Here is a 21,596-nt window from a genome sequence, read left to right on the forward strand (position 1 = left end):
GGAGCTGGATAGGAGAGTGTAGAAGGGTGTAGGTGACAGTCTGATCCAGACTCCAGTCCGGAAGGTGGCGGTGTTTCACTCACAGCTGCTTGTCCTCCGCCTTAGAGAGGAGGAAGAGGTACGGCAATAATAAGCAGACGGTCAGGGCAGGTGTGTTAGTTACTCTCCACTCACCGATTCACTTCCTCTGCACCGGGGGCGTCCAGCTGCCGCTCTCACAGCTGTCTGCCGCTCTCACAGCTGTCTGCCGCTCTCACAGCTGTCTGCCGCTCTCACAGCTGTCTGCCGCTCTCACAGCTGTCTGCCGCTCTCCAGCTGTCTGCCGCTCTCACAGCTGTCTGCCGCTCTCACAGCTGTCTGCCGCTCTCACAGCTGTCTGCCGCTCTCACAGCTGTCTGCCGCTCTCCAGCTGTGAATTTTCGGTCCAACTTCAGTCGGGGACACGACGAGCGTGGGATGAGGTGAGGACATGAGGAAGCAGCTTCTGATTTAATGCTCGTTCACTGACGACACGTAGTCCGTGTCAGCTGATCAGGTAAGTAGCATGAGGCCACCGGGGAGGAATAAGGTTATTAGACCGCTTTGTGCTGGATTCATTCAGCGAGACATGGTTTGTTGCAGACTCAGCACTTTCAGTTCTCCACGTCACGTGAACCTTTACGGTCTTCCTGCATTTGTCAGAACAAAGTGTGCAAACTACACTGCACAGTAGATGACCTGCAGCAGTGTGTAAGCTGTGTAGTCTGTCAGTGTCAGTGAGACTACCCTCAGAATGAAGAGTCCTTATGCCATCCGTACGAGCAGCATCCGTACGAGCAGCATCCGTACGAGCAGCACCATCCAAATGTTGAGCCCTGTTGACAACAGAACAGCTAGTTTTCAATGAAAGCTGTCTAGGTGACACTTTTTACTTGCAGAGCAATTTCCAAAGTCCCATATTACTGTGTGAGGGCAAAAGACTGAAAGACATTCTGAGTTCAGAGTCTGTACTGTAAGACTTTTACAGCACTGCATTACACAAAGGAAACCTTCAGAATGATTCATTTACAGAACAAAACAACATAGGAGTCTGTTCTCTCATCCTGAGGTTCATGTCTGTCAGGCCACAGATTTTCATCCATGTTGCAGCAGATATTTTTGCGTGTTGTAGAAGCTGGAAGATGACATCTCAGATGAGGGTGGTGTGGATTGGGGTTTTGCAGCCTCTGATTGGCTGAACACACCTGATCCAAGGACAGTTGGAGAACAAGCAGACCAGAGTTGCCCACCCCTGCTCTATGTTATCTCTGTACATGTGTTTGAGACGGACATAAGCACCAGTGGAGCAGGCCCTTAAAAATATCTTTTGAAATGATGCTGGATATGCACAGGTCAACAGACTCAATATACTTGGGTTTTCTTGCAGGTTTCCACTTTACACAGTGTGTGTGTATGTGGGAGACTGTGTCATGGCACTAAACCCTATCTTATCCTTAATACATTCATGATTCAGACTCCCAAGCTTTGTGTGACCGACCAATGGTCAGGCTCCAGCATATCTAATATTACTGTAGCAAACAGGGACAATAGTGGTAGATAATGCTGATTCTGACTGGACCAACTTAGTGACACAGGAGGTTGGTTTGCAAAGTGAACTTGCTCAGGGTGACAGTGGGTGCACTGAATCCTTACCAGCTGGTTTACGGTCAGATGACAATCCTGATCTTTGACCTATAGAGCAGCTTTAGTCTGGTTAGGTTTGTTTGGGTCAGTGACGTGACGCCTAGATTTTTACTTCCATAAGCAACTGATTTTCTATTTTCTAACAGAAATTGTGTCATATAGTAAGACACTGTAATTTCTGGGAAATGTATAAAATATTGCATTAATTGACATAAATAATGAAAATAAAGAAGGAAACTTAACACATTATGAAGTTTTATATGATTTCAAAGTATTTTACCTCTCTAGTGGAAAAGTTTTGGAACAAATGTTGACAAATGACATTGATTAACCTTAAAAGCCAAAAAAATCAATATTTGTAGTTAAAGTGTGGAAATTCTGCAAGTGGCTATGAATTACTTGTAAATCAACACTTGCATTTTGCATTATTTATGACTGTATAATTGGCATTAAATTTAATATCATATGAAAAATGGTTCTGTTTTGCCAAATGACATTTTCAAGAAGTGCATAACATTAAATGCATTAAAATGCCTTTTATTTTATATTTTTATAAGGTGCACATACTGAAATGAAAAATATACATGTAGATGTACACAGGAAATGATGAAACTGACTTGCTATTTCATTTTTATTTTTTTGCCATTTTGAAATTCTAAAATGTCACTGACGCATTTGCACATTTACAAGTACAAAGTACAAATTAAAAACAAACATATACAATGTGCAGTAATAGGGAAAAAGCCCCAGTGGCTCAATGGGAACCTTTCTTTAAAAGCTGAGAAATTGATTCTTTGTGTATTCTGTGTCTTCCAGTCTGTGTTTTAGCTTTCAACATGAACAGATCACACAGAGGAAGCTTCCAACCTTTTTCAGTATCTGTTATTCTTTGGCGAAACATTTTTACTAAAGCGACTGATCCTTTTAATAATCATGTGATTCAGGAATCATTGTGTTTTTGTTTTATATTGCAGTTTGATATTTAAAACCTTCATTATTTCAGCTGACATTGATCTAATCTGGTGCATTGTAAATTGTGTTTAATCAAACTTTGGGCTATGTAATGTTCTTTTAGGAGTGAGTGTTGACCAGGGCTGGTTTGTTTGGCCAAATCTGTTTTTATTGTATGAAAATCAGCTTAGAGAGGTTTGAAATGAGCTGGAGTCAGATACTCCAGCAGACACAATATTCACCGTTACGGATTACCTGGTTTTCAAGTCTGTAAAGGTTGTTTTTTAAAACATGTGAAGTCAATGGCTTCCTGCAAAGTAGCCCAACACATTCACAAATCAGAAACAACACATGTATACTGTGAACTGTACCACACAAATGATGTTTTATTATTGCTCTGTGACAGCTCTGATTATATTTTACAACATGTTTCCTCACTGTCAGGTGAGTGCAGAGAGGCTGTAGCTGAGGAGTCATGGAGGACGACTGCAGGCCTCTGCTGAGCTCAGAGCAAACTGGAGAGAGCTACTCACACAGGGGCTCCAGAGACCTACTGGACATCAAGGCAAAAAGGCAGGTTACACTGAAACACTACATCAGTCAATATGCAGTACTTACCGTACTGTGCTAGTGTGCGTGTGACCAAATAGAAACTCTCTCCTGGGAGATTCAGCTGCTCGCAGGTTTGTGTTGTCCCATAGATAAGTTAAATTTAAAAAAAAAACTAAAGTTTGTCTGTGTGTGTCTGTACAGTGTAGCTCACTGATGTGTTTGATGTGGCTCAAATTATCTTTAACAGCATCTTGACAACAGTGGTGCTCCATTGCACAGAGGAATCAGATTCAGCACTCTTCTTAATACTGGACTCTACAACTTCTTAATTTTTTCTAGTTATGTCAGTATTGTTTATACTGTTCCTGGAGGGTACTAAAGAATTACATTTTTGTCTCATTTTATTATAAAAGAGAACCAGCTTGCAAAGACATCGTATTAGTAGTATTCAGGATCTCCTGACATGTCCATATGTTCCACATAGTGTGATGAATGGTTATCATGAATCTGTTCCATGAGTCTGAGGGCTGATAAATGGGGAACAGTGCTCGAGTCAAATTTAATCTCATGCATGCATCTTTATTTGTCATGTTTACTGTACATGGATGTTATAAGGTGGTAATATGTATAATGTGTACAAATCAGGCATCATTTTGCTTTAGAGAAAGACCTAAGTCATGCACATGGAGGTTTCCTTAAATGCCCTTAAATTGTTTAAGTCATTTCTTGACGAAAGGAAATTGGTAACTGTGTCTCAGACCAAATGGCCTTAACATGTGGGGTCCCCCAGGGGTCCATATTGGGACCCCCTTTGTTCAATCTTTACTTATTTCCTTTAGGCCAGTTAATATGCAGCAACAATGTGTCCCACCATAACTACGCAGATAACAGTCAGATTTACATATCACTCACAGCAGGTGAGTATGGACCAGTCGATTCACTGTGTCACTGCATTGAACAGATCACTGTGTGGATGCAAAATAACTTTCTCTAAATATACAGAAACAAAGAGAAACTGTCAGCAGTCACCTTGAGTCTCTTTCTTTAAAATCTAAAAATCAGGTTAGAAATCTATGGGTAATCATGGACTCAGACTTGAATTTGAACAGCCACATTAAATCAATTACATCAGCATTTTATCGTCTCAAAAACATTGCCAGAATCAAGGGGATCATGTCTGAACCAGACTTGGAAAGACTCATCCATGCATTTATCTCCAGCAGGTTAGATTACTGTAACGGCCTGCTCACAGGGCTCTCAAAACGAGTTGTAAGGCAGCTGCAGTACATCCAGAACGCTGCTGCTCGGGTCCTGACTAGAACCAAGAAGTACAACCACATTACTCCTGTTCTCAGATCTCTGCACTGGCTTCCTGTCACTCAGAGAATAGACTTTAAACCAGCACTGCTTGTATATAAGTCTCTTCATGGCTCAGCACTACAGTACATCTCTGATATGTTGGTGCCATATGAACCATATCGGACTCTGAGAACATCAGGGACAGGCCTTTTGCTTGTGCCCAGAGTCAGGACTAAAAAGGGAAAAGAAGAGTTTCAGTTTTATGCAGCTAAAATCTGGAATAGTCTTCCTGATGATGTTAGACAAGCGTCATCTCTGACAGTGTTTAAGTCCAAGCTAAAAACTTTTCTTTTTAGTGCAGTATATCTACACTCATTCTCTTTTAATTTCATTTTAAGTTAATTTCTATTCTGTTTACTGTTTTTTTTTTTTTTTTTTTTTTTTTTTTTTAATTTTGGCCTAGGCACTTTTAACCTGTCTTTTATTTCTGTAAAGCACTTTGAATTACTCCATGTATGAATTGTGCTATACAAATAAACTTGCCTTGCTTTTTGTGTTTTTGGATTGACTGTGGGTCCTGTCAGCTGCATGCTTTTCTTTGCTAGATAACAAACAAGTTAGGCTTCCTGGAACTCACTTGACAAGCAAATACTTAGAAATAAGATGTGTATGTCTTTGACACCACCCTAGCATCATTCCCAACTCCATTAGTTGCATGTGTATGTAAATTTTAATCCAGTTAGGTATTTCACAGTGACTGACTAGCTTTCTAGCACATAAATCATCATACACAACACTCTGTTCCAACAAGTCAAATACATATTTTATGTTTAGTCTGAACTGTTTAATGTTCACAATAAATGGAGCTTATTTGACTTGTCCTAGAGTGATTTACATCCCTAAATCCTTTGGTTTTTGATGACAAAAAGTGACATTGATTTGTGTCTGGTTCTTCTAGGCCTTTCCATGTAGAACCCAGGAATATAGTAGAAGATGACCCCCAAGAGAGAGTCTCTGTTGAAGCTGCCATCCTCAACAGCAGATTGCATTACTACAGCAGACTGATGGGCTCTTCTGACAGACTGCTGGTAGGCACAGCCACTGCCTAATTAGCTGAGTATCATGACCATGGTCCTTGGGCACAAATTCTGAGGGCCTGTATTTACACATCACACAATAGTGTGGCATATCACTTATGTATAGCCTGTTTTGCAGGCACTAGATATTTTCTCTGCTTGATGCTGTGATCACATTCGTTCAGATTAAATAAAAGTATAAAGGCACTAATGTTAGATAAAGACCGGGCTCAGGTAACAAACTAATATCTACCCAGGATTTTCATTCTCTCCTGACTTGTTCAGATGAATGTGCGCTGATATATACTTTGACACAGTTTGTATGAATGAAGAGATGAAAGATTGTGTCAGGCAGAGTCAGAAACTCTGAGTCACTTTTCTAATGACTCGTCACTTTCTAGGACTCTGTTCTGTTCGTGGAACTGAAGACTGTTTCCCCCAACTCAAGATTAATTCACTGAGTAGGAGTAACCTGTGACCATTGTATAGTGATGCGCTGCAACAAATTATTAATCTGTTTATTGCTGATTACTAACCTACTTTTAATAACCACATGTGCAAATTTTCTTGTCATGAGATATTTATCAGAGTGTTAAGTACTGCAGAAGTTTCTAATTTGTGTTAATATACTGTATTCCAGGCCATGTTATTGCCTCTGTTTTATGTTAAATAATATACTTCTATTGTGACTTCCATCTTTTTTTTTTTTTCTTCCAGAGTCCTCCAAACCATGTGATCCCACCACCAGAGGAAATCTACATCTACAGCCCACTGGGGATAGCCTTTAAGGTGACAGGCAATGACCAGTCCTCTAAAAACCCCAGTATCATCACCATGTAAGCCCTGTCAGCATCACTCAGTTTTCTCCTCTCATCATTCATTCTGACAACATTGGTTATTACCCTTCTCATGTCTCCTTACAGATTCGCTATATGGAACACAATGATGGGCACATCTATACTGAGCATGCCTTGGGGTATAAAGCAGGTGATTTGCTTTGTTTAAAGCCATATATTAAATGGTTTTGAGCCCAGTTCCTTTTGGAATTCAGATTTGCAGTATGTGTGTGCGTTAAAGTTGCTTTAAGGTCAAAAACGGAAAATTGCAGGGCAGTGTTGTCTTTGTATGTTTTAGGCCGGTTTCACTCTGGGGATCCTCATTCTCATCCTTATTGGTCTGCTGATGCTCTACTGTTGTTACATCGTCCTCAAATCACCGAAAGCAATACGTAAGTCCGGCAACACTTTACATGTTATTCCTGCTAATAATCAGACTTTGCTCTCCTAATTGGTATAAATTTTAGTGTTGGTGTCAGGATATGTGATGCCCATATTCATCTCTAGAAAATTCTTCAAATAAGAGCAACTGTACTGGGAAGAAGTGGAATTATCTTACCCATTAGCAGAATAATAGATTTGCGGTATCAATTTATTTTCCCAGTAGGTCAATACCTACGGAACACCTATCGATCTTGGTGACCTCATGACCTTTGCTTTGCTTCCGTATTGTCTATTAGTCTAGAACAGTGATGACTTTGAAAGGATGAGCCAGCTGTGGTTTTCATTACTGTTTGTGAAGTCTGCCCTCTGCTCAGCTCTGTATCATTGATAGAGGGTCCTAGCCAAGGCCATGCGTCTTTTATTGTGTACTGTGTGTGGAGGGAGTCTCATCAGGGGGTATCACTATGGATTTATTATATTTTGCTGATATTGTATGGGCAATTAGTGTGTCTCACCTATGGTGTGAGAGTAGGTTGATATGTTTTCATTTTTATCGAAGGTGGTATAGCTTTATGATTTGGTGCATGTATAGAATGTTTCAGTAGTGGGTCAGTCTAAACACACAGACTTGACACAGTTTGTCAGCAATGAATATACATTATAAAAGCAGTGTGACACAGGCAAGTGAATGCAGGGCCATAAAAGGTTTGATATTGAAAATGCATATAACAGTGAAACGTGACAAGAATTATAGCCAAACAAGAAAAACAAAGTACTAGCACTCATTTATAAAAGCATTGCCCTGTGGTGCTACTTCACAATGTACCTTTAAACTACTGTTGCTATCAAATAATGTCTGACTCTTTCAGGAATAGATATTTGACCCTCTTCATCTCATTAAAAAATATTACATTCAATTCAGTTTTATTTGTATAGCACCAAATCACAATTCAACCATCTTTCACATCACTTTACAAAAAATAAAAAACCTAACAAATCCCTTATGAGCAGCACTTGGTGACAGTGGAGAGGAAAAACTCCCTTTAACAGAAGAATAAACCTCCAGCAGTTTGGGCGGCCACCTGCCTCGACCGGTTGGGGTGAGTGGATAGAGCAGAGAGAAAAGAACAGCAACAATAAACAACAAATAGACACTGAGGGTTGGTGGGACCAGTAACTGCACATCAGTGATATACAGCTCCAGGACCAGGGACACCTGCAGAAGGTACAGAGAGTGGGAGAGAGCACAAACTAGGGGAGAGGTGGAGCACGAAGTCTGAGGCCCAATGCTTGGTAGAAGTTCAGGTGCTGCATGCCAATGAGGTTTTTGAAAGAATCTGTCCTTCCTGTGGTTCATAGGAAGCGATGTATCACTGGGTCCAGTACTATCGTCAGATCAGATTTTTCAACTTCCTGTTGAAGTGGAAGGAATGTTGAGCATACTGGTGTTTCATTAGGCTTCGCCTTGTCACTCAACGTTCATTTTTCATATTTGAGAGACTTGTCTCTCACATCATCTTGAGTGCGTTCTATAGGGTGGTGAGCCTGAGCGAGAGTGCACAGGACTTCATACACAGGACCTTCAGTGAGGGCTGCTTCTGCCTCGCATTACTGATGGAGTGCTTCTAGTGTAGCCTCCAAATGTGTCTCTTCCACTTTGAGTTCTGTTTTCTTGACGCTCATTTCAATTTCCTTTTGAACGAATATTGCTCTGGCTTGAGCTGCCTCCACTTTGGCCTGTGCATTGACCCCAGCCATACTGGCCAATGACTTACTGAAGCACTTTGATAATTGTGACATGTGGGATCGGACTGACTGAGACCACATCTCATCTTGCAGGTGAGACATGTTTGACAAGACTGTGAGCATCTGCTTGATATTGCTGCGGAAGACAGACTGGCTGTTGTGTCAAACACAGCTTTGCAGACAGAGAAGCTCCTGGACCAATGACAGTATTGTCTCTTTATTAAGATGCTTGCTTCGCATGCCCATAAGGAATGAAACTGAAAAGAAAATAACATGTCCCTCAGAAAAAAGGAAAATTCAGATAATACTACAGTATAATTATTAAAGTACATTCCAAACAACTCGCATAAAAAAAAAGTTGCTGCGCACAAGAGACTAACAAAGGCTATCGCTATGCTGAGTTTAGCTTCTGTGCTGCTGTATTGCCAACACAAAATGTCATCAACTGAAACATATAGATGCTCACAACCATCTAGATAACCATCTACAATGCTGTCACAGCATGATAGTACTTACAAGCAATGCCTCTGTGAGCAACAAATCAAGTATGGACATGGAATAAACCGTGACACATGTCAGTGATGATGCTGTCAGCAATGTCTGCACAGGCATGACTTATTTCCTCTTTCATGAAAAGGAAGAAAACAATTTGGCACCCTCTGCTGGCAAAGGTAAGCCAGTTTGTCTGGTGCTTGTATCCCCAGTATACTGTACCTGCTTGTAGGTCAAGTTTTTTTCTGATGACAAATTTGTGATTATTGGTGGTATTTGACTTTCATCAGATATCATTAATAACCTCTGGTAGGTGTTTGTGATGTGTGTCTGTCTGCATGTTTCCACAGGAGTGGTATTTTGATTCCTCCCTGGCACATACACACAGTACAAACAAATAACCACATATGACTTACAAATAGAGTAGGAAAGGGGAGAAGCTGAAGTCATTTTTCTTCTTAAAATAATAACTACCAACCTAAATATTCATTTCTTCAATTAATTTCAAATAAAATTGTAACGGGCTCCAGCTGATCCCAATGACCCTGGTTAAGGCATAAGTGGGTATAGATGATGGATGGATACATAAAATTGTAGTCTTTTTTGTAATGTTTTTATCTCAACATTCCTCAGCAGAGAGGCTTACAAATCTGCTAGATAATTTAATGGCATAATAGTGTTGCTGCAGATATAAATATTTTAAGTTTGTTCATATTTGTCTGGAGGCAGTCAAGAGGCAGTCATCCATGTGTTAAAGAGGTCCCTTAACCACAGAACTCTGGCTCACTGATGAGATGTTTCTCGTTTTAAATGGACTTGGGAAATTTATGTTCACAGCCCTGGCTTTTTATCAAGGGCCAGATATTCAGTGCTGTATCCCTTCTCTGTGTCCAATCCAGCCAACGTGGACACGTCCGACTGGGAATTTCCTGATGTTTGTAGGCACTACTTTGGCAGGTTTGGTCAGTGGTCCAGCTTGATTTTCTCAATGGTATCACTTATCGGAGCCATGGTGGTTTACTGGGTCCTCATGTCCAACTTCCTCTTCAACACTGGACAATTCATTTACAGTAAGTCATAGTGCTTCTCTCAGTTCCAGGAAGAGGCACCACAGTTCCATTCAGTGGTTTGTTAAAGCAGCGACTGATGTGTGTTAAATGCAACATGACGTGTCAAAAAAAAAAGCATATTTCACAAACCTCTGACTTAACATTCACTGAGTCCTGCAGAACAAGTTAAGTTTTAAAATGAAACTTTTACTTACTTTTGGTCGACTACTTTAAGTGTTAGCTAGCTGGGTTATGTGTCCAAAGCTGTTAATTCATAAATTATCTGTTTGTTCTGCAAATATAATATATAAATACAAACTGTAAATGCATACATACTGAATTATATGTAGTGTGTGATAGTTTGTATGGCTGGTGCACTAGTTTAGGTAACATGGTAAATTAATAGCAGCCACACCTCTAAAATGTGCAGTGAGAGCTTTTACTTTGACTTGTCTGCAGACTATGCCCACAATGTCAACACATCAGATTCAGCTTTTGGAACCAACGGATCCGATAAAGGTGAGTCACTTTCCACTGTCCTACCTTCATCTGAAATGTGTTGTAGCCACTTAGTGAGAATTTGGTCTTAAATTTACAAAGATAGAACTAATGCCACTATTTTGGACTGGTGACCTGCAACTCCACCAGGTTTCTCTCAGAGATTGGCCTGGGATGTCCAGAGCCACACTAAATTGAACTTGTTTACTAATCTGTGGACAGAAAATAGCTAACCTGGAACAGGATGCATGAGATAACAAAGTTCAGCAATATAGTTTAAGAGCCCATGCATTTGTTTAATAGTGTCTAACCTGGAATATTTAATCTTTGTTTATTGTCCAATACTTGCCACTTGCTAATAAAAAAATGGTGTTGTAACTGTTCATAGAGTTTTTATTGCATCCTAAACTTGTTCACCAGTCATCTGTCCATACCCAAACACTGACCCTGAAGGCAACTGCACCATCAGCACCCGTTACCTTGTGAACAATGGAAATGATGCTTCTGATTTTCATCACTTTTGGAGCAAAACCAGCACAATCCCCTTCTACCTGATCACCCTGCTGTTGCCTCTGCTCTGTTTTCGCTCAGCCTCCTTCTTTGCAAGGTTCACCTTCCTGGGTAAGACAGGTGCTTATTCTGGTTCAGGTACTTATCTCTGACACTGTTATCCACTCTTTAGAATGATCTGAAGAGTGGATAACAGTGTCAGAGATAAGTCAGATTAAGGTCAGGTCAAAACTTGTATATTGCCATTCTTGGGACAAAACATCAGTCACCAGCTTGTCTGTCTAACTCATTGTGGGTGTTTTGAAACTCAACACTATTTACAGTTAACTTGTAAAATATCTGCAGTGACAGGGAGGAACAGCACTAAAACTATACTAGTGATCTCCTCTAGCTCTTTAATGGTCATATTTGACAGCCAGGTACTGTAGTTGTTGATTTATGGCTGAAACACCCTTTACTTAGTCCAAAGGTATTTCACTTTAGAAAAACCTAATAAATGACTGCAGATGTATGACGTATTCGAATAGCTAACTCTGCCCACTCATCGAGGATACGCAGTAGTCTGGTTTGATGTGTTAAGAGTATTCCTGCAAACACGTTTGGTGTAAACTGAGTGAGTTAACTCTGAGCTGGGGAAAACCCTGAGTGTACAGTCCAGAAACAGACAGGACTTTAATTCTGAGTCATTTACTGTGGAACAATGTTCACATAGTTCACATGGATTTGAGATAATTTGGATATGTGAGGATGATTGTGGAACAGCTGTAAAGGTTAGGCTGTTTTAACAGCATCTCAGTTGCTATATTAAATTCACCACATGGTGAAATACCATCATTAAGTTTTAGACACATTTAGACTGCTGAGGCAGGCTATATGTTGCAGTCATGGGTCTATACTGTAAATAAACTTCTGTTTGATTTCATCCTCTGCTGCCAAAAGGCATATTGTCCCCATCAGGTTGCAGCCGAATAAATATCTATCATGTTTATCGTCTAATATGAAAGACGATTTCAGCATTTAATCATTCATTCCGCAATGCAAGTCTGGTACATGATGAGACGGCAGACTAAACTGCCTAAACTTAACTTACTGTTACTTTTCTGAGTCTGAGATAAATGTAATGTTTACGCGTATTTATGGCTCCGCCAGATCTCTGCCTGTTTCTTTACCTGTTGGCTGTTGTTGTGGTTAATTGTAGTACTGCAGCTTCACTAGTGATTCCTTTTTGCAATAACTTACTTTAAACAGCTGTTTCTGGAACCAAAAGCTACAAGTTTTCTCTGTGTTGGTCAACTCAAGTTCAGGGCTATAGTTGAAGTTCTGAACAGCCCTCTGCTTGTGGAATTTCCTTTCTGTTGCTGATGCTGTGTTATGCTTCACTCATCCATATATTGTTGCATTGTTCCATCTTGTCCAGGCACCATATCGGTGGTATACTTGATTGTGCTGGTCACTTTTAAAGCTGTCCGCCTTGGCTTCCACCTGGAATTCCACTGGTTTGATTCAACCCAGATCTATGTTCCAGGTAAACTTCCTGCAGATTTGAACACTGCTTTCTTTCCATAGCACCTCAGATTAATCTACCTGCGATAGTCTAGTTAACTGTTTTTCCAATACAGTGTCTTCACTTTTGATCTTGGTTAGAGAATTGGTTAGAAATTTACTCTGCCCATTGATGATGATCCTTTTTATCTTGGTCAACTTTCCTTTAATGCAAGTTTAGGGCAAAGATGTTATTACTTGCATATATCTCATAGTGTCACAGTCAGAATGTTGCTACTGTATATTTGAATGCAGTCTGACTATGGGAGGCAATGGACAGTGCAGCTGCAGTGGATTTAGATGTTCATGCTTCATTTCTGTCTTGTTCTTGCAGAGTTCAGAGTGCTCTTCCCTCAGCTGACTGGTGTCCTCACTCTGGCCTTCTTCATTCACAACTGCATCATCACATTAATGAAGAACAACAGAGACCAGAAGAACAATGTAAGAACAATGTTCACTCAAGTACCTCTGCTTACGCATTGCAAAACATGCATTCCACTGTTGTCATTGTTGTTATTTTTTTGACTGAATTGCATGAGTCATCATCCGTTTACTGAAGACAAGGAAAGACTAGGAAAGGAAAGGCTACATAACATTCAATTCAATTCAATTCAATTTTATTTGTATAGTGCCAAATCACAATACAAATCATCTCAAGGCACTTTACAAAAACAAAAACTAAAAACCCAACAATTCCCTTATGAGCAAGCACTTGGCGACAGTGGAGAGGAAAAAACTCCCTTTAACGGAAGAAAAAACCTCCAGCAGAACCAGGCTCAGTTTGGGCGGCCATCTGCCTCGACCGGTTGGGGTGAGTGGATAGAGCAGAGAGAAAAGAACAGCAACAATAAACAACAAATAGACACTGCAAGTTGGTGGGGCCAGTAACTGCACATCAGCAATATACAGCTCCAGGACCAGGGACACCTGCAGAAGGTACAGAGAGAGAGAGAGAGAGAGAGAGGGAGGGAGAGAGCACAAACTAGGGGAGAGAGAGAGCACAAGGTTAGTAACATTCAACATGATGCTGAGGTTAAGATAAATGTTTGTTTCCAGGTGCGGGACCTGTCTGTGGCTTATCTTCTCGTAGGGCTGACCTATCTGTATGTGGGAGTGTTGATCTTTGCTTCCTTCCCCTCCCCACCTCTCTCCAAAGACTGCATTGAACCAGTAAGATTTCCATTTGACTTTGTTTTTTTTAATGTTCTGCCACCATGGCACATGGTATGCACGACATTGTGTCATCATTCTGCTGTCTTGGTCTCTGACATTGGAGAACAGCCACAAACTGCTAAACAAAAGGCTTTACAGTGATATTCTTAGCAGCAACCGTACTGTAGAGTCCCTATAGAGTAGTCCAATGAACATTGCAAACCTCCACTTTCTTCTCTCCTGCAGAACTTCTTAGATAACTTCCCCAGCAATGATGTGTTGGTGTTTGTGGCTCGGACACTCCTGTTGTTCCAGATGATCACGGTCTACCCCCTGCTAGGATACCTGGTGCGTGTCCAGGTGATGGGCCAGATCTTTGGAAACCATTATCCAAGGTAATTACTAAAGGACATTATCATTGCTGCCTTTATCTTGGTATGTCTGTGAAAGGATTCAATTAAATAATTAATAGCTGTGCAGTGACTGATTGTTGTTGCTGAGAATACATAATTTACATATCATTGGCATTTAAGTTAAATTTCCACATCCAGCAGTTATAGAGCAACATGATCACTCACAGTTCTGACTTTCAGACTATTTGCTGCAAGTGGCTTGGTCTCTGCCAAATGAAATAATATTGACTGGGCACGATTTGTAATCATCTAACACTAGTTATTTCAAACAGCGATGTCTACATTTTCTTTATTTTGGCTTTGTTGTTATCAAATAAATAATGACACTGCGCAATGTGTCATGTGCTGTTGGTCATCATCTTACCTAATTTTAAGATCTTGTAGAGGACCAAATGATTTTTGGTATGTCCTGATATGTAAAATCTTTTCACTGAAAGAGGGTGTACTTTCTTTTTGTCATGTCTCTGTATTAGCCAGAGGGCACTGACAGGTTTGTCTTTATACTATATATGTCATTTTTATAGGCAATGTCTATAATTGATAGTTTAATGATGGTAGTGTCAACATAATATGGAAAATATTCAATATGAACCTTCAGAAAATAGTTAACCGTTTAAAGGTTTGCAGGCTCTCTCAGCTTCACAGAGCTTTACGGTGAGTATTAGCTCATCGTGTAGTGTCCGGACCACAAAATTACTGTTTTGGTTCATTTGCACTGCTCTCATAGATCATTTTGGGCCACAGCTGGAAGTGGCTATTTTCACACGAAAAGCTCTAAAAGCCACTGCACACCAGATACTGAGCAGCAAACAGAGGACAGGCACAGTTAGACACCACCTGGTGAACATAGAGGAGCTTTTAGATATTTAGCTGCAACATGAGTGGGTACTGCACCTAGATTTATTAGGTAGACACTAAAACTTCCAGGTAATTCATGTTGCTCTGTGTCTTTTTGATGAGCAGATAGATAATTGTTTGCTTTAGCATTATCAACTTATAATGTGATGTGTGTATTTTAACACACAGTATTTTAATTTCAGAGTCAGGGAATGTTGTCTGATTATCCAGATATGTTTGAGGTGTTTGACAGAGATAACAGAGAGATGCACTGTATATTGTTCTAGACAGATATTTAACCATGCAGTATTATTTAATAACATGTTGATATTCTAAAATGTATATGTGATGTTTATAATTCTAATGTTTATGCAGTGGTAATTGTGTAATCGGCATTTACAGAAGATACAAAGTCTATCACATGAAAAGCATTAAATATGAAAAAAGCTGTAACATCAAAACAGGTCAGCCAAAGAAAAAAACATAATATTAGAAATTTGGCTTTTATAAAGACACAGTTTGCTGGAATTCAGAATTTGAAACAGTCACAGACGACCTCTAACAGTTTTTTTTCAGTCTTCTGTGCAGTATGTCAGCAAACTTTCAGCATGCATGATCATAAGTTTTCATTTGTCTCTTCAGTTTCCTCCACGTTCTGGCACTGAACATTTTAATTGTTGGAGCGGGTGTCCTGGTGGCCAGGTTTTATCCCAATATTGGATCCATCATACGGTATAAAAAAAAAAAAAGTGTGTGTGTGTGTGTGTGTGTGTGTGTGTGCGCATGCGCGCGCGTGTGGGCGTGTGGAAAAGATGTAGAGGGTGGGACAGTGCTTGTGGTAAGGTAAGATTGTGGTAATCCGAACATTTGGGGCTGTGACCCCCAAACAGATCCAACATCTGTAAATATCCTAGTCAGGAAGCTGAAACTGAAAAGAAGCTATCTTCATTGATCCAAAGCAAAAATCTACATCCACTATGAACTACTTATATCTATAACATCCCCTGATTCGATTATCAGTGAAAAACTGTGGGTGGATCTTAAATATTCTGTGTGTATAACAAGGGTCAAGGTCAAATTTATTTATATAGCAACTTTAAGCAATGAATGCATACCAAAGTGCTGCATATTAAAATAACTAAGAGTATGGAATTAGAAATTAAATCAATGGCTAAAACTGTAAAATCAAGAAAAATAACATCTGGGATCTCTGTCCATAAGAGCGCAGTCCTAGGAACAACATTTATATCATTTATTTATTTATCAGTTAACTTCATCCAAAATGTAGTAAAGCGAACTAAACCTAAATCTAATCAGTATTTGCAGCAGGTTGGTTTGACCTGCACAGGTTTCTCCTGATACTTGGACTCGGTTGTGTGCTTTATAGGCTTGTTGTCGCTGCACAATGAAACTATGATCATTTAAAACATCAAAAGTGCAGTTATGATGCACAAACAAGGGTCTACATGGGAATCTTACTTGAGCACTCATCACAAAAGTCAATGTCTGAAATCTGCAAAGAAACATCTGGATAAGTCAAGTTCAGTTGAACTTTTTGACCACAGTCTTTAAAGGTGTGTTTGGAGAAAAATGGAGCAGCATTTGATGAAAAAAAACTACTTGCTAACAGTTAAGTATGGGGGTGGAAGTATTCTGCTTCTGCTGTTGTGTGCCAGCTAGTGGCACAGGAAACACTGCACAGACAGAAAAGTGGATTAAATAAATACCTGGATGCTCTGAATATCCTAGTCAGGAAGCTGAAACTGAAAAGAGGCTGAAAATATAAAAAATTAAAACTATGAAATTAAAACTTGCTCGCAGAAACCAGCATATCCAAGGGTTTATAATTGAACCTGAGAAAAAATATACATTTTCAATGATGTTTTAAATGCACATAAAGATGGTGAGAACAGACTGAGGTAATGAATTCCACAGCTTGGGGGCTAATACAGAGAAGGCTCTCTCGCCTTTAGATTTCAGTCAACAGATTATTGGATGAAGATATGAGGGCTCTCCGAGGCGAGTATGAACAAATAAGGTCTGAGAAATAAACTGGTGTCAGACCATGCAAGGCTTTAAATACAAGAGTCAAAACCTTAATCTGAATTCTGAATTTGACTGGGGTAGGAGTAATATGCTCCCTCTTTTTCTTCCCCGTAAGGAAGTGAGCTGCAGCATTTTGCACGAGTTGCAAACGTGAAATGGAAAACTGGTTAATACCAGCGTATAGGGCATTGCAGTAATTGAGTTTTGTTGAAAGAAAGGCGTGAATGGCTGTCTCTAAGTCACTAGAAGATAAAATGATTTCAGTTTGCGTAAGCCCCAAAGCTGGAAAATACTGGCTCTGACACCAGAGTTTATTTGGTTATCAAATTTTAGATATGAGTCAAGGACAACACCCAGGTTCTTTACCTAAGTACTAATGTTTTCTTGTAAGGGTCCAAGATCAGGTGCCAAGGTGTCAACCAGTTGAGGGTAGCCAAAGAAAATGACTTCAGTCTTGCTCTCATTTAACTGAAGAAAGTTGTCACCCAACCAACTTTTGATGTCATTTATGCAAGAAATTAAATCAAATAAGGACTTTGGGGTCATTGGCATAGATGTGATATGGGACCCTATGGTACTCAAAGATAGAATGAAGGGGGAGCATATACAAAGCAAATAAAATCAGGCCCAGAATGGAGCCCTGAGGTACTCCACTGGTAACAGTGGCAGGTAATGAGTAGAACTGGACTAATACCACAGAGAAAATCCTCTCAGTAAAATAAGATTCAAACCACTCTAAGGCTGAGTCACAAATACCAACTTCAGATTTAAGTCTATTTAAAAGGGTGCAAAAGGTCTCAGGAAAATTGGCCAGCAAATTTTGCAGTAGTTGATAAGAGACTTGTAGATTGTTCTTTTCCATTTTCTTTCTGCCCTTCTACACTCCCTCAAGGCACACATTTCTCTGTTAAACCAGGGCTGTTTTCTGGATTTGAGCTTCCTGGAATGACAATAGGACAGTCAAAGGTTATTGGCAGATGATCAGACAAGCCAGCATCGCAGATCTTGATATTTGCTAAAGGAAAGCCTAAAGACATGACAAGATCAAGTGTATGGCTCTGCTTATGTGTAGGACCAGTAATTAATTGTGTAAGGTTAATGGAATCTAAAAGTTGAGTGAATTCTCTTACAAGTGGTTTTTGAGGGCAACACACATGGACATTAAAATCACCAAAAAGCAGGACGTTTTCAGCTTTTGTGGCCAAGATAGCTAGAAAATCTGAGAGTTAGAATATCCTTTTATGATCTCGGCGCTCTATAGATCAGGGCGCAGAGCAAGGGTATTGATAAATCCATTTCCCAGAGTAAGCGGTCATGAGAAGCAATCTTTGATAAAGGACGAAGAGAATCCCAGTTGACACCGCCCTGTAGTTTTTTCCGCAGTGGAGTGGAATGCGGTGTTTGAGCAATTTAGGTAAATGGCAAACAGGAAGCAAATCTGACGAGAATCCACAGCGAAAGCTCAAAAGGCCTTAAGGGCCGCAGTATTAATCCGAGCATAATCCGTAAGGTCTTTTGTAACCAGGGCCAAGACATAAATCCAGTCTGTCGACCCATGACAAGGCGACGTGGCATAGAAGTCATTAAAAGCTCGTTGGGTTGTATTTAACTCCCAGAAAACTTCCAACGTGAGCAGACAGTCGGTCAGCAAAAGGTATTATAAACTGTATAAGGAAGTTTCAGCAAGCTAAAATAAATTGCAAAACATATAAAATGAACATTTGTCTTGTTTTCTTCAAACTTCTGCTTACATAATAGACTTGTTTCATGTGATTGAGCCTGGAAGATCATTAAGCAGTAAAATAATCTGGATGTAACAAAATCAGTTGGACGGACTTTGATGCTGATTGTTAACTCTGACTCCCCTTGCAGGTTTTCTGGAGCTACATGCAGCTTGGCTTTAGTATTTGTCTTTCCCGCTCTAGTCCACATGATCTCTCTGAGAAGACAGGGGGCACTCCGCTGGCCATCAGCTCTGTTCCACAGTTTTCTGATCCTGCTGGGTGCGGCCAACCTGCTGGCTCAGTTCTTCATGTAGGGCTGTCAGTGTGGAGTGTCTGAAGTGCATAACTGCACAATGTGTATTATCCCACTTAATTCATAGCTACTAAAATTATTATACAAGATTAAATACCACACATTAAATAAAGCAATCATCGTTATAAATGATTACTTATAGTATTTCTATGAATAATTTTCATGTGATAGTCCTCATTATTCCTGCCTAGACAGATCCCAGACCTGCCAGACCAATTGTGACAGACACATTGCCAAATGTGTTGAAACTCTGTGGCCTTACAAGAGCAGCAGACTGGCAAGCACATTAGGATTATATAAGTATTGAGAGCTACAAGGAAAAACTGTTTACATATTTGCTATGTTTGGAGGAAACTTTTTGCACAACCCTTTAATTTTCATAAGCAGCATTGATTTACATGCTTGACATAATTAGTGTATGATGCCTATTTTCTTGATAATGTATCTAGTGCATTGTATTTTTGTAATGATAGGATAGACAAAGGGAAAATGTATGACAATAAACAGTATCTATCTAAAATGTCATTTTTAATCTAATTTATCTTATTTTTCTTCAGTTTTGAATGAATAGTTCACATTAACTGTGAACTATTCAGGTGAGAGGCAGGTGAGAGAGGGGGTGACATGCAATTGGGAGTTGCCTGGGTGGAATCAAACTCAGACATTGGTCACTATAGACCAATGACCCACACCTTTCTTATAATAAAGGTTTCTAAACAACTTGATGCTAATCAGTCTCTTTCCTTGCTTCAGCCTACTCTTATACCCAACATTGGTTTAGTCATTGCTCACTGTCTGCCTGATTCATTTATAATGAGGTTCAAGAATATCCTGACAAGCCAATGTATTTTTTTATTTTTTATCAGATGTTATTCTTGTCAATATCCCACGTGCATCATATTTTACCTTCTTTGTGTTAAGATTGCTACCTTTTAATTTGATTCAATTCAGTCTATGACAATACAATCATCTCAAGCCACTTTACAAAAATCCAACAAATTTCTAATGAGCAGCACTTGGCGACAGTGGAGAGGAAAAGCTCCCTTTAAAAGAAGAAAAAACCTCCAGCAGAACCGGGCTCAGTTTGGGCGGCCATCTGCCTCAACTGGTTGGGGTGAGTGGATAGAGGAGAGAAGAGGAGCTTGATGCATGATGGGAAGTCCTCAGGCAGTCAAGGCCTATAGCAGCATAACTAAGGGATGGTTCAGGGTTGCCTGAAGCCAGCCCTAGCTATAAGCTTTGTCAAAGAGGAAGGTTTTAAGTCCAGCCTTAAAAGTACAGAGAGTGTCTACCTCCTGAACCCAGGCTGGGAGCTGGTTCCACAGGAGAGGAGCTTGATAGCTAAAGGCTCTGCCTCCCATTCTGCTTTTGAGAACTCTGGGAACCACAAGTAGACCTGCACTCTGAGAGCGAAGTGGTCTATTGGGATAATATGGTACTATGAGGTCTTTGAGGTATGAAGGAGCTTGATCATGAAGGGATTTGTATGTGAGAAGAAGGATTTTAAATTCTATTCTGGATTTTACAGGGAGCCAATGAAAAGAGTCTAATATAGGAGAATTATGGTCTCTCTTGCTAGTTCCTGTCAGTACTCTGACTGCAGTATTCTGGATTAACTGGAGGCTTTTTATGGAGTTACAGGGACATCCAGATAGTAATAAGTGCTCCGAATACCATTGCCAAAGGGAAGCATGTATAAGATAAAGAGAATCGGTCCTAGCACAGAACCTTATGGAACTCTACAACTATCTGTTGTGTATTTGGAAGGTTCATCATGAACATGAACAAATTGGAATCTGTCTGATAAATAAGATTGGAACCATTTTAATGCTGTTCCTTAATCACATGGTCCAGCCTCTGTAATAAGATGCTGTGGTCGATAGTGTCAAATGCAGCACTAAGGTCTAGCAGGACATGTATTGAAACAAGTCCATTATCTGAGGCTAAGAGAAGATCGTTGGTAACTTTCAACAGTGCTGTTTCTGTACTATGATGTGCTCTAAATCCTGATTGAAAATCTTCAAATACTTCATTCCTGTGTAAGTGGTCTGATAGCTGCTTAGCAACAGCTTTTTCTAGGATTTTAGAAATAAATGGCAGGTTGGATATTGGTCTATAATTAGCCAAGACTCCTGGATCAAGACTAGGCCTTTTGAGTAATGCTTTGAAACAGTTGAATTAACACCTCTCTGAAACAGCCTCGCCTCAACAGTATCCAGTTAGGTGTGTTTTTTTGTCATTTTTTGTCATAATGTATTATTATCATCATTCATTTCCACATGTGTTTATTTATTTCCAAAAATATAATTTATTTCTTATTTATTTATTGCCAATTACTGGCTATTTTTAGGTGACATTTTTATTTATATAGTATCATGTATCATGTATTATTTATTTCCTGTGTTACTTTTTGGCCCACACAGGGTGAAAATGCTGAGAAGTTAATCAATATCCAGGTCCCTAATTCAGAGGTCTGACAGGAAGTGCTCTCCCACAGATACCATTACTGGTATT

The 21,596-nt window shown here is 39.8% G+C and overlaps 1 protein-coding gene across 3 annotated transcripts; it reads left to right on the top strand.

Annotated features, from left to right (window-relative positions):
- Nucleotides 1–338: 338 nt before the first annotated feature.
- slc38a9 (solute carrier family 38 member 9) lies at nucleotides 339–19,607 on the top strand. Of its 3 annotated transcripts, none has more exons than XM_026296745.2 (15): nucleotides 339–461; nucleotides 3,058–3,186; nucleotides 5,423–5,552; nucleotides 6,258–6,376; nucleotides 6,464–6,527; nucleotides 6,675–6,768; nucleotides 9,898–10,068; nucleotides 10,507–10,566; nucleotides 10,966–11,166; nucleotides 12,473–12,580; nucleotides 12,932–13,038; nucleotides 13,654–13,767; nucleotides 13,996–14,144; nucleotides 15,642–15,731; nucleotides 18,918–19,607. In XM_026296745.2, exons 2-15 carry the CDS (start codon nucleotides 3,089–3,091, stop codon nucleotides 19,081–19,083), a joined length of 1,671 nt encoding a protein of 556 aa, XP_026152530.1. In that variant the 5' UTR covers nucleotides 339–461; nucleotides 3,058–3,088; the 3' UTR covers nucleotides 19,084–19,607. The 3 variants fall into 3 exon arrangements, with proteins under 3 accessions (XP_026152530.1, XP_026152532.1, XP_026152531.1); XM_026296746.2 differs by having other exon boundaries at nucleotides 415–535; XM_026296747.2 differs by lacking the exon at nucleotides 10,966–11,166.
- The last annotated feature ends 1,989 nt before the right edge of the window (nucleotides 19,608–21,596 follow it).

Source organism: Mastacembelus armatus, chromosome 12 (genome assembly GCF_900324485.2).
Source record: "Mastacembelus armatus chromosome 12, fMasArm1.2, whole genome shotgun sequence".
Lineage (NCBI taxonomy): Eukaryota > Metazoa > Chordata > Actinopteri > Synbranchiformes > Mastacembelidae > Mastacembelus > Mastacembelus armatus.